Source organism: Dermacentor andersoni, chromosome 1, assembly GCF_023375885.2.
Source record: "Dermacentor andersoni chromosome 1, qqDerAnde1_hic_scaffold, whole genome shotgun sequence".
Classification (NCBI taxonomy): domain Eukaryota; kingdom Metazoa; phylum Arthropoda; class Arachnida; order Ixodida; family Ixodidae; genus Dermacentor; species Dermacentor andersoni.
This window is the reverse complement of record NC_092814.1, coordinates 182,181,661-182,198,134: the sequence shown is the minus strand read 5'-3', so window position 1 is coordinate 182,198,134 and position 16,474 is coordinate 182,181,661. Positions and strand designations below refer to the sequence as shown.

Sequence of the window (16,474 nt, the reverse complement as noted above, 5' to 3'; positions counted from 1 at the left end):
CTCTAATAAATTACTACCTAAACCATGAGTGTCTAAAGCGACAGAATCTTAGAGCCACATGAAAAAAGCCATTTTGTCAGCCGTTGCACCAACCATGGGCATCACTGATACACATATTAGCCGGGTTCATTTTAAAGAATTGCAGATTTTCAAGTTTGTGAAAAGTCCCTACTTTAGCAAAACTAGTGCAGTATTGATGTACCATAACTACTGCCTGGCCAGTTGTATATGGAAAATATTGACCCACAATTTAGCCACTCATAACCTCAGCTGAAGCAGTGTAGTTGTGGTAAGACAGTATATTCGGCAAATTTTGTAACAAACAGTGTTGTATCTTTTTAAACATGCACATTCTTAGGCCCTGATTAGAGATGAGTTCCTTTCGGCTATGAGAAATATGAGTGAATACAGAATGCAGGAGATCTTTTGATTTGTCTAAAGAGACGGATGTTAGTTTGCCTTATCGCTTGCTCTTGTTTTATCTCAAGATGAAATACAGATGCAATAATGCACAGGCTGCATAGAGCTCTATATGGAATGGTTAAAGACTACGGCACTTTTACTAAGTTGAGGCAAAGCGCAAAATAGCACGTAGGACAACAGAAGGGAATGAAGACAGAGCTTTCTGTTGATCTACATGCTATTTTGCACTTTGCCTCAAGTTATGCAGTACTAACTAGCCCACCAGTCTGTTCAGTTTTACTAGCCACATTTAGTGACGTCCTACTTCTGCAGTGGCAAGTACGCCTCTGTGCAGCTCGGCGAATTTGTGTAGGTGCACCAGATGATTACAGTTGTTCATTTTTGTAGGATCACAGCATAGGCAAACTTCTTGCAATATCAGGGAGCCTCTGAAACTATGCTTTGAAGCCAGAGGGCAAGCACACTGCAGTTTTGTGGACAGAGCTTTTACTGAATTTTGAGGTTGTTACCGAGTATGGTACGATTATGCCAACTAGCTATACATTTTTCCAATGTCTGTGTTTTGTTTTAGCACATAACATAAGCACCTCTCACTGCTGGAGTGTGCTGGTTTGGAATTTGGCTAAACTGCTTTCTCCAATAAAATGGCTTAGCTTCTTTGTGACAATTTGTTGCTGACATCTAAATACAACCCTTTCTGACACAGCTACACCTTGGTGACCTTTGAGAGCAAGGATGCATTGCTGGCTGCCCTCAAGAACAACGCATGCCATTACATGGATGGGCATCCACTCAAGTTCTCCTACCGCCTAAAGCGTGAGCATTTCTTTGGGTACCTGAACATAGTGCGACAGAAATCTGAATGCAGTTATTCAATACTTTCAGCCTGTAGTTAAGACTCTCTGTTCGTGATTACATCACTGTTGGCATCAATGTAGGAAAAAGTGTTCTGTTACAGATATAGAGTAGGTTCTGACTACTGAGCTGTCCGTGTGAGATGGCAGCAAAATCCAAAAATGCTCATGTACTTTACATATAGTATGTTGCTTGTCAATATTTGCTGTTCAAAGTTTGCTGCTGCTTGGTGTGCTAAGTCTAAAGTTAAACCCTTGTTACTTAAGTGCTTATGTATCCCTGAGAAGGTATATGCTTAGAGCAAGTTTAAACAAAATGCGTGCCATTCCCTCCTTCCTCTCTCTTCCTTCTTGGAAAAGGAAAAATGTGGTTTTGCTTGCACTTTCCAATTAACACAGATGTGCCACAGGTTGAATGCCGGGCTAGTTTTCTGCAAGCCTTCGATTTGAATCTACCGTATTTACTTGCATAATAATCGCACTTCTTTCTAAACAAAATTGACGCAAATTCAGGGCTGCGATCATTACGCGGGTTAAATTTCCCACGAAAAGAAACATTTTTCATCCCACATTTGCTGCGGGATGACAAGCAGGCGGCTGCCGCTGTCAGTGCGGGACACCAAAACGAAAATGGCGGCTGGCGGAGCAAGCCGAACGCGAATATTTTTCTTCTCGTGAGTACATCACGCACATTGAAACAGTTTCTTCCGTATAAGTAATGAATAATATAATTAATATCGGCAAGTTTTCGACAATAACGTAGCCATGTCCACTTTGAGGGGACAGAAACAGAGATGGGCACGCTTAGCTGCCAGTGACATAGAAACGCATGGTGGGCATGCTGCAGAAACTGCCGCATTTGTCGTCACGCTATCTTAATACGGCACGCTTCCACTAAGGGTGGGCCAATATCTTAGTTGCGTTACAAGCGCCGGCGTATGAATAGGGTACACTTCTAATGTATCAGTGTAAACTATTGTTGCCGCTCGCGATTTGTTGCATGCCCACGAGTGCAGACAAGAAGAATCGAAAGGCGCCCTTTACGTTGTTGTTGTTGACCAAAACCATTACGAACCCTACAAATAATAAAGCCGAGGCAAGTTTGGTTGTAGCTTTTTTTTTTTTATGGAAGCGCTGAAAGTGATAAAAGGAATGAAATGGGGCATCTGCTTAAGAATGTTGGGTGCGTGCAGACGGCTTGGTATGCCTTCAAGAGTTGTTTGCGTAGCATCCGACAGATGGTAAGTATGATCATCATTAGTTAGACTTGGCACACGACATATCGCTGCGACAAGTTCAGGGTGCGATCATTACATGTGGAAGAAAAATAATGAATTTTGACGACAAAATTCAGGGGTGTGATCAATAAATCAGACACCGATAATCCGGACATGCTCAGTAATTTGGACAGCTTCGCGGCACCGCCAATGGCCGGGGCCCATAGACTTAATGTGTAAAGACGACCGATATTTAGGACAGCCACCAGCTCTACATTCGATTATCCGGACTTCGTCCGCGGGAAGCGTGCGCCAACTCTGCCGCCATTATCTCCTCTGGCAACCTCGACCTCAAGTGTGGCCTCAGAGATTACCCGCTATATGGTAATCTCTGAGGCCTTGTCTTGATCGCTGCTCTACGCCTCTGGTATTTAACTGCAACTGCCGATCTTGGAGGCTTTGCCTGAATTGTGAGGTCGCACCAACATCGCGATCATCACATCCTTTTCCAGCACCCCCACTAGAGTGTACTAGACAATGGTTCACTGGGACGAATGGCACTCTCCCGCTGAGCTGCCGCATGTGGAAAAATTTTGTGAGGGCGCTGCGAGTGAACTAGATTTCGGTGGAGATGCACTTCACGGTATATTCAACATAAATTCGGTTTAGGCGTTGAGACCGATTGCACGTGTACAATCTTATAATGGTGCTTTATTTCAACTGCAAACTTATATTGACACCTTTTTGCTATGCATACTTATTTGCCGCATGGGTTATACAACATGACGTCTTCAATTTTGCTGCCGTTGTCAAGTGTGTCGTCTGCCAGTGAGCGCGGACACCCAGTTTATCTTGCAGAATGTCTGTGCACTAAAAATTTTTATAGTTTTATTTGCTCTGGTGCGCCTGTGACTCTTGTCAGCCTTTACCATTTGTAGTTTTAACTAGGTGAACTGTTATTTCTAGCACTGTTTTCTAAAGGTAACAAGCAATTTTTGCCACAGAAGCCGCCTATCTGCAATGTGATGTTACGAAAGGAAATTTGATATCGTGTCATTTTACGCTCTCTTCTTGTTGGTGGAATATCGATCAGGGACAATGATCAAAGAAAACAATATTATACTGAAATAAACCAGGTTTATTGGCTGCGTAGCACAAAGCCAGGCAGATGACCAATGCACTTCTAGGTAAATCTAAGGGTACATAGACATATATATCGAAGACATACAAGTCTAAGAAAAATTATCAAATATTTTAAATGCACTGGTTGAAAAAAAAAATGAAAACTCCCGACCAGAATAAGCGGGTTTCTTTGAAAAGCTGTACCAGCCCCAGGTGAACCAACAGACTTTCCGAGAAAAGGAATTAAGGCAATTACTGAACGTTAATACGAACAACAGTGTTAGCAAAAATGCATTGCCTATGTACTCAGACTGGATCAAGGAGTCTGGGAAGTCTTTACCAATGTACAATTGAACCCACTTATGACAATATTTATGTGCCATGAAAATTCCATTGTTATAACCGATAATTGTTATAACCAGGTTGCATTAAAAAATCAAAATAGGGGGATGATAGACCTGATGTGAGAAACCTATAATTGTGGGGAGGCCAGTGCCCCTTCCCACCACTTTCCTTCACTCGGCTGCTGATTGTGTTCACTCGTTTAGCTGCTTCCTGGGGGCGCCGATCACGTCTAACAAGCCGCAGCTGTTGGCGTTAAAGAATGGCACTGCCATAACAACTGCAAAGAGAGGTCATGGGTGCCAAGCGATATGCGAGCACCACTGAGGCATCGCTTTGGTGACCCCAAAAGGGGCCTTGTCGAAATTGTGAGAAGGCTGCCGCGGCAGCCTGTCAGCTTGAGAAATCTAGAAGAAACGCTCGGGCGAGATTGCCACAAGCATCTCGCCATATACTTCTCACTGGCTTGCACGAGAAAACCCTGTGTCCGTCAGTTTTGCATGCTTTACGCGAAGCTTGCCGACATCCTTCTCCAAGGCATCCAAGTGCTCCACGTAGTGCAACGGAAGGTTCCTCGCGAAAACGAAGCCCCGGAGGGGACTGAATCATCTGCCGGGTTTCCTTTGAGGACAACGTTGAGGCTGCCTACCCTACCGCGTCATCGCTGTCGTCGTCGTCGTCGCAACAATCGCTTCATCAGTTAGAAGCTCTTAGTTTCCAAATCTATAGCCGTGCGCTTTTTCACCGGCAACGTCGTTCATTGCCGATGATCAGCGGGCGCATCAGCCATCTCCCATTTCAGCGGCGAGTCAAACCAACTGTTGGTCAAACGAGGCTGAGAAACTGCGTGGCCAGGAACGATTTCTACGCAACCAACAAAGACTAACGCGAGCGAATAAGCCGTTAGCAGAACTGCGCTGAACGAAAAGCAAGTGAGCAACATGTGAGCAATCTGTGAGCACCGCAGTTGGCGCAGCCAATTCATGTTCGGAGGGGTGGAAAGGTGACGGGAGAGAGGCGCTCGGAGATGGCTGGAAAATGAACGCACGGCGGCTGTTGAAGGAGTGGCCCAACATGCAGCAGCTCAAATTTCTCGTTTTCTTTTTTGCTTTTCAAGGATTTCGCATTTCACTACCTTTCGGCTCGGACACTCAGCAGCCAGACTTCATCGTTATAAACGATAATGTGGCATCGGGACATTGTAGTAAGCGGGTTATTTCACCATGGAAAACAGCCATGGATGCAGCCGTTTACAATACTGAAGCTGCTTAGTTGAGCGGACGTACATTTAGGAACAACAATGCATTTAGGTAATTTCATACCTAAATCTATTGTTGTAAGATAGAGAATATAAGATAAGCGTAACATGTTTGTCTCAGGAATCGCTCTCGAGAATAATTTCTTTATTTTACACACCAGAAGAAAGCCCAGGACGCAACCACCTTTTTTTTTATTGAACAAATTCTGCCGTTTTGCAGCTGGCGATATGTTTTTGAGACAATTCTCACCACCTTGGTTTCTTTAAGGTGCATCTAAACAGGAGTACTCGAGTGCTTTTTCATTTCATTCCCATCGAATTCGGCGACCTGGTTTGAACCCGTGAGCTCGAGTTTAGCAGCGAAACGCCATATCTACTATGTAGCAACTAATTAGGCTACCACGCTGCATTTGTGTTTTTTTTTTTGTTCGTTGTTGTTGTTAAGCGTGGACTGGACAAAAATTTCGTCATGCACTCATCAGGGACAAAAAAGTTGTGTACTCATCAGGAACGGTTTTATGAGGTGATCTCTGTCGTCTTCGGATTGGACACACACATCTAACACACAATTTTCTCCTCCGAAAAGAAATCCGCCGACTTGCAAAAAATGCAATGAACCGCTTACAATAACATGTCTTTATGATATGTCCACACTTTGAAACACAGAGACGGAAGCTTTTACACAACCTATGTAATTTACATATACCTTTACACCCTGCCCTATTACTGGCAGATGACCCGCTAGTGCCATATACTAACTTGTTTGACTTTTTAGAGACTACTGATTATTTACATCAACTATAATGGAAGGCAGGTTTACCTGCTTTAACGTTGTGTTGCGTTACGGACTTCTGACTGGCACAGCATGGCCTGAGTAGCCTTTGCGCCATTAAACCCCAACTGACTAACTGATGACATGGATATGATCCATTGTACAGTATCCCTTCATGAAGCCAGCCTGTTCCCTTGGTTAACTGAAGTCAAGTACTGCCCTTATTCTATTGGAAATTATCTTCATGAATATTTTATACAATACTGGAAGTAAGCTAATGGGCCTATAATTTTTCAATTCTTTAACATCTCCCTTTTTGTAGATTAGTAAAATGTTGGCATTCCTCCAGCTCTCTGGGACCCTTGAAGTCGTGAGACATTTCGTATAAAGGGTCGCAAGCTTTTCAAACGTGATGTGCCTTCCATCTTTGATTGAATCGACTGTTATTCCATCATCTGCCGCTTTTCCCCATTTCATGTTTTCCAAGGCCCTTCTAACTTCATGGCTAGTTACAGAAGGAGCCTCTTTAAGCTATTCATTAGTACTCTGAATGGAAGTACTGTACAGGTCAGTATAGAATTATTCAGCTGCTTTTACTATATCTTCGAGATTGCTGATGATACTACCCTGCTTATCTTTCAGTGCATACATATTGGTTTGTCCTATGCCAAGTTTCCTTTTCATTGATTTCATGCTGCGTCCATTTTTTACTGCTTCCTCAGTCTGACTCGCGTTATAATTTCGAATATCCCTTATTTTCATCTTGTTGATCAGTTTTAACAGTCCTGCGAATTCTATCTGATCTCTTCAGTTGGACACTTTCATTCTTTGCCGTTTCTTTATTAGGTCCTTTGTTACTTGGGAGAGCTTGCCTACTGGTTGCTTTCGTACCTTGCCTCCCACTTCAATTGCTGCCTTTGACGCCAACCTAGTTCCGGTTTCATTCATTAGCTCTATGTCATCATCATCTCTCTGTTCTAAGGCTGAATGTCTGTTTGCAAGCACTAGCTTGAATTGGTCTGCTTTTACCCTCACTGCGTGTAAGTTGGCCTGTTCTTCTTAACTAATTTTACTCTTTCTGTCTTCATGTTGAGATAAATCCTAAACCTCACTAACCTATGATCACTGCACTTCACCCTAACACTTCTAGATCATGCACTATGCGGGGATCGGCAGAAAGTATGAAATTGATTTCATTCCTTGTTTGACCATTAGGGCTTTTCCAGGTCCACTTTTTGTTGCTGCGCTTTCTGAAGAAGGTGTTCATTATTCGTAGCTTATTCCTTTCTGTGAATTCTACCAGCGTCCTTCCTCTAGTGTTTCTAGAGCCGACGCCGTAATTGCCATTTGGTAGTTCACCAGCCTGCTTATTTCTCACTTTTGAAATTGAAGTCGCCCATTAGTACAGTATGCCGAGTTGCACTTTTCTCATGGCTAATTCCACGTCTTCATAAAACTGATCTACTTCATCATCATCATGGCTGGAGGTTGGAGTGTAGGCTTGTACTACCTTTATTGTATACCTCCTATTCAGCTTTATTATGACTACTGCTACCCTCTCATTATTGCTGTAGAATTTGTCAATGTTGCCCGCTATGTCCTTATGGATTACGAATCCTACTCCGAACTGCATCTAATTGGTAGTCTTCTATAGCAGAGGATGTGGCTGTTAGTCAACACTGTGGAAGCCTCACCAGTTCTAACCTCGCTAAGGCCAATGAAATCACAAACAATGCCTGATAGTTCCTCAAAGAGTCATGCTAAGTTAGCCTCACGTGAAAGAGTTCGGGCGTTAAAGGTTGCAAGGGTCAGTTTCCATTGGCGGCCTGTCCGGGTCCAGAGATTATCCAATTCATATCCAATTATAAACACCGTTGGAGCAGCCTGAACGCATTTAACAGTGTGCAGAGTAGTACGAATGACCCTTCCGAGAAGTATCGCCAGCATTTTCCAGCGGCGCGACCTTGATGTAGCCCAATCTACTTCGATCGCAGTGCTGCCACAGTATTTTTCATCGTCACATGCCTCGCTGCTAACCATGCGCCGCCCCAACCAACCGTATTCTAGTACACACTACACCCGCGCATGGCCTGCTATCGCCACTCTGTTTGTTGAGTTTGCCTTGTGCACAGCGTTCTGCCATTTTGTGCTTGTTTGTTTAGTTTGTGTTCCAGACAGCACTCTGTTGGCTCCAACAAGTCTTTCTCGTGAAGTTATAGATAGGCGGTGTCAAATGGCATCTCGCAGTCAGACTCCAGAAGAGTTTCAAGCCGCAGTCTGCATAAGCCCGACTCCGCAACTGAAGAGGCTGAACTGCTGCCTACCACAAGCTCAGACGCGGACAGCATTGATGACCTGCTGGGCTGCGGTGTGCCGATTCCTGCCGCCATTAGATTTGAAGACTTTGCAGATGGGGGTCGACAGCGCGGTTTCGTCGTGTGCCAAACTGAACAATGACGGAATAATTGAGCAAGTTCTCTTACTGTCAAACAGCGACTCTGACTCGGATGATGATGTGCTGTGTGCTCCGGAGTCTTCCACATGCGGATCTGACTCGAGTCTTTCCAGTCCTTGCATCGGTGTACAGCGAAACTCAAAACTGGCAGATATACAGCCGTACTTGGTTGCACGTAAGCGGAAGTGTGTGCAGCAGCGCATCGACCACCTATTCCATGCGCAGGGGCCTTAAAACGTAAAAACAGTTATCTTTTGTGGACACATTAGTTGTTTTGGACATTCGATAGTTCAAACTCATTTACGTTTCCCGTAGAGTCCAAATTGTCGGTCGTCGACTTTAGTTGCACCCGAGTCTGCCTGCCCCTCTCGAGCCCTCCGCACTTGTAGATGGTTGGGGTTCGTGCGCTTGCCTCAACCACCTGCGCTTGTGCTCCCTATGAAGACTTACAGGTTCTATCATGGTCAGATTGGTTCGGTATCCCTTTGACTTACTGCGTGAGTCTCTTCACGCCATTTCTGGACCATACGCACTGAACGCAAAGGGCCCATAGCCGAGCAAACATGAAATTTCTGCAACACTTTGCATGCTTGTGGGCCTTATCAATCCTGATTAGCACTCGTATGAGTGATAAATTATACTTACTGTGGCATAGTGAGCTCTCTCGAGCACGGCTGTTGATGCTCGGATGGATAAACATAGGGCTGTGCTACTCCTCTCTGAATGCCATGTGCAAGGCTAAATTTACCTCCGATTGTGTCATGCATGGTGAGACAACGGCGCCATCTGCACACTCGACATGTGCACGATCGAATAATGGCTTTTTTCTTCTGTACAGCGATATCAAAGTGCATGACATCTATTCACGCATTTGAGAGCTTAAGTGCTAAACCAGGGTGTTTACCAACCAGGAAAACCGGGAATTCTTGGGGATTTTGAGTAGTCTGGAAATACTCAGGGAAAACTCGGGGAATTTGTGCTTTTATCAAGGAAAATTAGCTGTAATTTTATCGAAAAGGAACTAATGTTGCAATAATGCTGGCTCGAGTAAAAGAGAGGAATCTCAACACATTGTCATTGACGCCATGTCGTCGGCTGGAGGAGTTGCCAATGCACAGTCAACGATTGACTTTCAGGACGCTTATTGGGTGTCCAGACCACGTACCCCATAGAGCTAATGTATAAGAATGAACGCAAGAACCCTTCGCCGTCCGATTTTCTGAACTTTTTGCTAGGACCACAGGTTCGAAACGGCATTAATCAAAGCCACCACTGCCGCCATTTTTATTACCTCGCCACCTCGAACCGGTACTTTTGCATGCAGATCCACTGGCAGCCGTAGCTAACGTTGGCCGTAGCCACCACCACGGCAATGCTAGGCCTAGCTGCTTTGACGTTCGCTATTAAAAGGGCACTAAAGGCAAACATTCAGTCAAGCTAAAGTGATAGATTAGTGCTCACTAAGGGGTCAAAATTATCACGAACAGAGCCTTAATAATCGAGAAATTAAGGTAAATGCAGGACGTGATTAGAGACTCCCGCGGGACATTCAAGTACATGCTCGATGACGAAAGCACTCCTCAGTTAATTTAAAAATTCTGTCGCTAGTACTCAGCCATTTGTTGCAAGAAACATTCTTGTATTGTATTATAAGACGAAATGCTATTTGTCCAGTTATATTTTATTTTTAGAAAAAATGAACTCATTGAAATTAATCGTGACAACAATGCGGTTGGTCAAAAGGTTTTGTTTTCGCTTGATTCCGTGGTGCTGCGCTGGTTTTGCTGGCACGCGAGACTCGCACAAACTGTAAATAGCAGAGAATTCCATGTGATGTCGCGAGATGCCCGAACAGTCTATGCCACTTGACCAAAAAGCAGCTGCAGCGGTAAATCCACCGCTCTTTCTTGGCTCGGTACGGCCGTCTGTCGTGCGCCGTTTTACTCACCGACGGCAGCAAAGGGTGGTGATGGCGTATGTAACGTCACCACTCCCCTGGTTGAGTGTCGGGGGATTTGAACTACGAAAAAGGTATTCAGACCCTTCAGATGCAATTTTCTCGTAAGCCAAGTCTTTTCTTGACACGAAACAAGCGTTGCGAGGTTTCTGGAACGGTAGTTAAAACAGTCCACGTCGACTTAGAATTTGCCTTTAGTGTCCCTTTAAGCTTCTTGCTGTTCGGTGCCATGTTTTTCATTGAAAGAATTCGCCGCTGTCAGCAATGGCACCGACTCTGCCTTTGTGGTCCTCGCAATTGGCTTCGAAGCTTGGAATGCACGGTGCGTTGCATAATGCCGGTTCCCGAAAGTCAGCTTCGCCTTATTATAGCAATGTTACGCTGTGAAGCATACGCAAAAGTATTGCGGTGAAGCATAAGTATTGGGAGGGGCAATTGTCACGTGACACAGTAGGTATTCCTTAATTATACATGTGTGCACCCACCATCTCATGTCACGATATGAACACAGATATGCCTAATAAGTGTACTGGCAGGCCTTCAAAGCTTTTTCAGAAGTGCCTACGGCGATTTTAGCCATAGGCATTAAAAGGCATACATTCGTTTTATTGAACTGCCCAATTTTTTCGGACATTTTCGCGGCCCCTAGGGAGTCAAATTAATCGGATGTTAACAGTACAACTGACCAAGAGGATGCTTCAAATGGTCCGTGAAGCAAAGGCACGGCGGAAGGAGGATGAGAATGCAAAGGGCCCACACATTGAGGAATGAACAAGAAAGGAAGTGTGTCATTGCTTCTTTGAAGGAGCTTGAGTTCAAGAAAAACAAAGTTGCCAAGATGCAGGTGTGCCTCATACAAACCAAAACAAACTCTTTAAAGCAGTGAAACGCAACACTGAGGCATTGTGTGCGGCTTGAGAGTATGTCAGGACAGTTGAGATTGATTTACTAGCTGTTGGGAGAGAATCTCACTTGTGGCAAAGTTTGGGCCTCATACCAATCAGCTTGCTATCAGTTGATAGAAATAGCTCATACAGTGAAACTTCACTTGAACTAACTTCAAGGGACCCCAGGGAAAAGTTTGTTAAAGTGAAAGTTCACTAACTGAAATAAGCAAGCGTGCGACAGCTTGTTGCCGTTATGTAAAAACGATAGAACTGGTGGTCAAATTGTTTATCAACACATTTTTTTGTCACTGTGCGCTTTCCGATGCGGCCGTGATTGCTTAGCGCTGGCTCTTAATTGTAGACAGTGACGATGCAGGGATCCCAAATGCCTTTGCAATGTCAAGTTGACGCTGCCCGGAGTCCAGCCTACATAAAATGTCCCGTTTTTCGTCAAGTGTCAGGCGCTTTCGTTTGCCGCTCATGGTTAACTAGCATGCGCACACTTCCTTGAGGCTAGGACGAATAGGCCTAGTACGGCTGAAGCTGTGGCTGGCTCTAGCTCTGGCTAGCTATGGCTGTGGAGCCAACTAAACGCACTAAACGTGAAAAAAACAGCAATGGTTTCGGCTGGCTACGGCTTAGGTAGCCAATCCAGTTCAAAGCTAAACCGCTAAATGGCGGCGGTAAGCGGTAACGCAGTAATGGAGCGTGGTCGGCGCGGTTCTCAACGTAAAAAAGCGTGGCAAAAAGGGCGGTTTATACTTGTTGAAGTGCTCAGTATGACCTAGGAGACATGGCATGGAGCCTCGGAAACTGTTCGTAGAAGTGAAATGCGCACTGCACTGAATTTCGTTAAACTGAAGGGCGTTTGCATAGGGTTCAATGGCGCGACGGTGGGGGTTTTAAAAAAAGTTCGTACAACTGAATACTTTGTTTAAATGAAGTTTGCTCAAGTGGTATTTTACTGTATTCGAAAATATTTGCCTCTGTATGCATCTCCTTTCTATTCATATTTGAGAATGTTCGACTGGATTTGCAATGGGCTTTATTATTTTTTTCGAAGATATTTTCTTCGCTGCGCATTTCACTAACCCTTCCCTTTTGTTTTCTTTTGAATAAAATAAACGCTACTCCTTACTATTCAAACTGAATTAGGTCGTTTTTAATTTTTAACATGCTTACTAGAGAGTGTCAGCCCGACTTAGCATATAACAAAGTTCTGTGTCACTCGGGGAATCTTGCAAAGGCACTCAGGGAAAACCTGGAAAACTCGGGGAATTTGGAAATGTCAACTTGGTAGACAACCTGTTAACTTATAATACTGCTAGTGGGGGTCCTATGGTGTAAGATTGCAATCGTGCTCGCTCCCTGTTTGTAGTAGGCCTTCTGTGGTCAAGGGTGTTGGGTGCGAATTAGTGTCCCCCTCTCTTGGTGCCAGAGTCTCTTTATGCCATTTCTGGACTATGGATGTCGAACACGGGGATGCCTAACCGAGCAAGTGTGAAATTTCTGCAGATAGTTGCGCACTTGTAGGTCTTATATAACTCCTGATGAGCACTGGTTTGAGTTTGATGGATTGCCATATAATCTCAAGCATATGGGCTGCTGCATCCCCAACTTGGGAGCCCAAAATTTGTTGGAAAAGAAATTTCCAGCCGAAGAACGATCATATTCTATTGTCATGCTCAAAGTCGTTGCATACGCTGAGGAGCACGGCAGGTCACGTCTGCGTCGACGACAAGAGCGTATGTCGGTGGCTGAAGCAGAAAGAGGAGCTCTCCACAACAAAGAAATCGACGAAGGCTTTCTGTGGGAAAGCGTGCAAGTTCCTGGAACTTGTGGGAAAAATTTGACCAAATGGCCTGATCTTGTGGGCCGCTCCTTGTCAAAATCGTGAAAAAAAAGCGTGGCCCTTACACAAGTCTATATGGTATACCTACCTACTATGGCTGAGTGAGCTCTCTTAAACGCGACCACTTCCACTCGGATCGACAAACGTATTGCCTATATGTGCCTCTCTAAACGCCGAGTGAGAGGCTAGATTTAGCTCTGATTGCATCATGTGTGGCATGCTGCCGCCACCATCTGTGCACGCGACACATGCTTGATGAGTAATGACTTCTTTCCTCTATACACCGACTCAAAAGTAAGGCACATGCGTAGTATGGTTGCAAGGATATAAGCGATAACATTATAAACATGTTTTCATTACATATCGTTTTAGCAAGGGGCTAAACGGTTTGCCCCGCCAGATGCTCTATAAAAATTTAGAGTGCGGCTTGCAGAAGAAGCCGTTCTGATGATGCAGTTGGATTTCTTGCGAAGGCATTTTCTTTCTGACAGTATATGTTAAAGAGGTCAAATAGCTGACGTAACGACGGTAAAAGGTTATTAAATTTTGAGCCTTGGTTTGCATTTCAGTTGTATGTGCTGACTGTGCAAGGTCTGAAAAACAGTGATGAGCATCGTGCCTTTGTGTCGTTTGCATCTTCTCAGTGCTGGTCACAGCCTGGTTAACAAATATATATTTGTCATGCAAGTCACTTTGTGTATTCATTTTGTGTTTTGTGCTTTTGTTTCTTGGCAGCTGCTGGTGAAGGTAAGAAGAAGAAGATCAAAAGGAAGAAGAGGAAAGACAGGCAGCAGCAAGTGAAGCGTGGCAATTTGTCCGATTCCAAGCCTGGCAAAAGCACTCCGGAAATGTCTGAAAGAAAACAAATCTCAAGAATGTCTGAAAGAAAACAAAACACAGTGTCTGGAAAAAAGCCATTTGAGAAGCAAGGAGGCAAACCTGCGCATGCAAAGACATCCAAGGCCAAGTTTGATGCTAAGCGCAAAGAGGTGAAAAACACTGCTGGATCTGCAAAGCAGAGAAAAGTTTAAAAGCAGTGAAGTGCTAAATCATTTGTGGCACAAAATAGAAAAGTGCTCCACAGCATCGTCATTTCTGCAGTTCAGCAAAATGAAGTTGCAGTACACATTGAGTTCAGTGTGAAAATGAAAAAGGTGGGACCTATGCTGCATCTTAATGGGAGACACATACTGCTATTCAAATAATGTTCATCATTTTTTTTCATCAATATTAATAAAGTTTTCCAGTCTTAAGGTTTTGTGTTGATTTCAAATATGTAATTAGTTTTGCTGTAGGTTAACCAGCTTCTACGATAATTAACATTTAACTTCCATTGTTTAAGGCCACAATGGAAAAGAAATGGCACAATAAAAATTATTGGTAAGGCATGGTTAGATAGCATAAAGAGTAAGGAATGAAGGATAGCAAGCACTTTTTTTATCTGGCCATTGATATTTTACAGCCCTTTGAATACAGGTCTGCAAAATGTGGCAACCGTGTGGCAGAAGATGTAGCAAAATAATTTCCAAAGTGAAGACAAAAAAATTTGTTTGCTATACTTCATAGAGTATACATTATGCTCCGTTCTGCAAAAAAAAAAAAGAAAAAGGGGGAAAGTTATATCTGTTCTTAATGTTGCGATATCGAGGCATGTATATTGCACGGAGCCCAAAATTGGTTTTGGGAAAAGTACACACAAAAGAAAAAACAGAATTAAACATGAGGGGCCATGGCATCCAGAACAACTATTTTTGATATTCGCTCTATACGCATGAAACTTTCAGGACACGTCCAATCTTGTGTGCGGCTTACAAATATGGAATTAAATTTTTTCCAAAGTCAACAAAAAATCGGCAATTCTTGTTAGAAATTTGGGATCTGATTTGCAAAAAAATTTACTGCATTTAGAAGTGAGCAGGTGTGTTCCTGGATGTTCAAAGACTGCAAGTTAGCATTAGGATGTTTGTGTCTGCACGTTACCTAAGTTATGAAAGTCTAATGTTGCAGCTTTACAAATGTGAATTCTTGTTGGTGATTTCTACAGGATTTCAAAATGTTTCAGTGTCCTAAGACACTATGTCAGTTTTTGTGCACTCTCTGACTCGACAGCATTCAGGGGGAACAAATGACGAGAATTGAATGAGTAGAAGGGACACAATGCTGATCTCGAAATGTGAGACCTTAAAAAAGGTACACTTGAAAACAAAAAAGAAAAGGAAATTATCAATTTCAAGCTTCAAAACCAGGAAATAAGTACTATATAATTAAAGACAAAATTCTTTCGCCGATATTGGCATTAGGCGCACGTATAGGCTCGTAACAGGATTTGGAATGCACGAACCCACACGCAAGAACCAAGGGCAATGGTTAGCTTCGCTGCTGCGTTATTGCCGATGCAGTATGAGATTGCACAACGCAGTGACTTACCTCCGGCGCGATTTTATCGGTTCGGCTGAACCTTGGGACAACCGCCTCCTCTTGCCGAAGGAAGCAGATACGGCTTGCGCTTCGCATTTCGCAGACGCGCGCCCGGTGTCAGATACTTTTTTTTATTGCGATAGCAAATATATGGACACTCTAAGCGCATTTCTGCCGTTGCTGTCGCCCTGAGGCTCCGCACAAAGTCCAAGAGCGATAACCGTCGCCGCGCGCCCTTACGCTGTATGTGCGAGTGAACGCGTGTCAGAGGAGTCGACGATCGCCGCTCAATCTCGCCTGCACGAAAGACGAAAGCGGGGAGCAAGCGCACAAACTTCCATCGCGCGCGAGGCACCGAACGTTGCGAGGCACCGGGGGGCGGTGTTCTACTTCGGCTGCAACTGCGCATGTGGCGGCTGCGCGGGTTCTCGCGGCCGTGTCTAGATAGCAACCTGGGCGTTCGGAGCAGAGTCTAGTTGGCTCGTAGTTTTGTGCGTGCTGTGTTCGAGGCGCTCCCTTTATGTTGAAGCTAGACAACACGAATGTCACTTCGCTCGCATCTGCTGCCGCGTTTCCTCACGCCAGCGTTTTGACAGCCAGTTTCCGCGGTGATCGAGTGAGATGTACAAGTTTATATGGCCGATAAAACTACTATCCTTACTTCGTATAGCTGTCTGCTAATTTGATGTCGCAATCGATGCTTCGCCTTTCGGGCGAAACCGACTGTTTTAGAAATGGTCGATTTGCCGCTTACGTTCGCAATACGATCAACAACGAAACGGCGTATCAAGTTTTCGAAGCAGACCCACTGGCCGGCCTAGCAGACGAGCGCTGCGCTGGCAGCGTCAGCGCACTAGTTTCCATAGCGACAGCCAATCTGAAGGCGTCTATCAGCGTGCTGGCGCACTGAGCCAATA

At 44.4% G+C, this 16,474-nt stretch overlaps 1 protein-coding gene across 1 annotated transcript in view; it reads left to right on the top strand.

The window, feature by feature from the left end:
* Positions 1-14,392, top strand: part of LOC126547253 (uncharacterized) — a 70,903-nt gene extending 56,511 nt beyond the window's left edge. The window contains exons 9-10 of the mRNA XM_050195207.3: positions 1,130-1,239; positions 13,875-14,392. Of these exons, the coding sequence (XP_050051164.1) occupies positions 1,130-1,239; positions 13,875-14,170 (406 nt within the window). The 3' untranslated portion in view covers positions 14,171-14,392. The remainder of the gene's footprint in view (positions 1-1,129; positions 1,240-13,874) is intronic.
* The last annotated feature ends 2,082 nt before the right edge of the window (positions 14,393-16,474 follow it).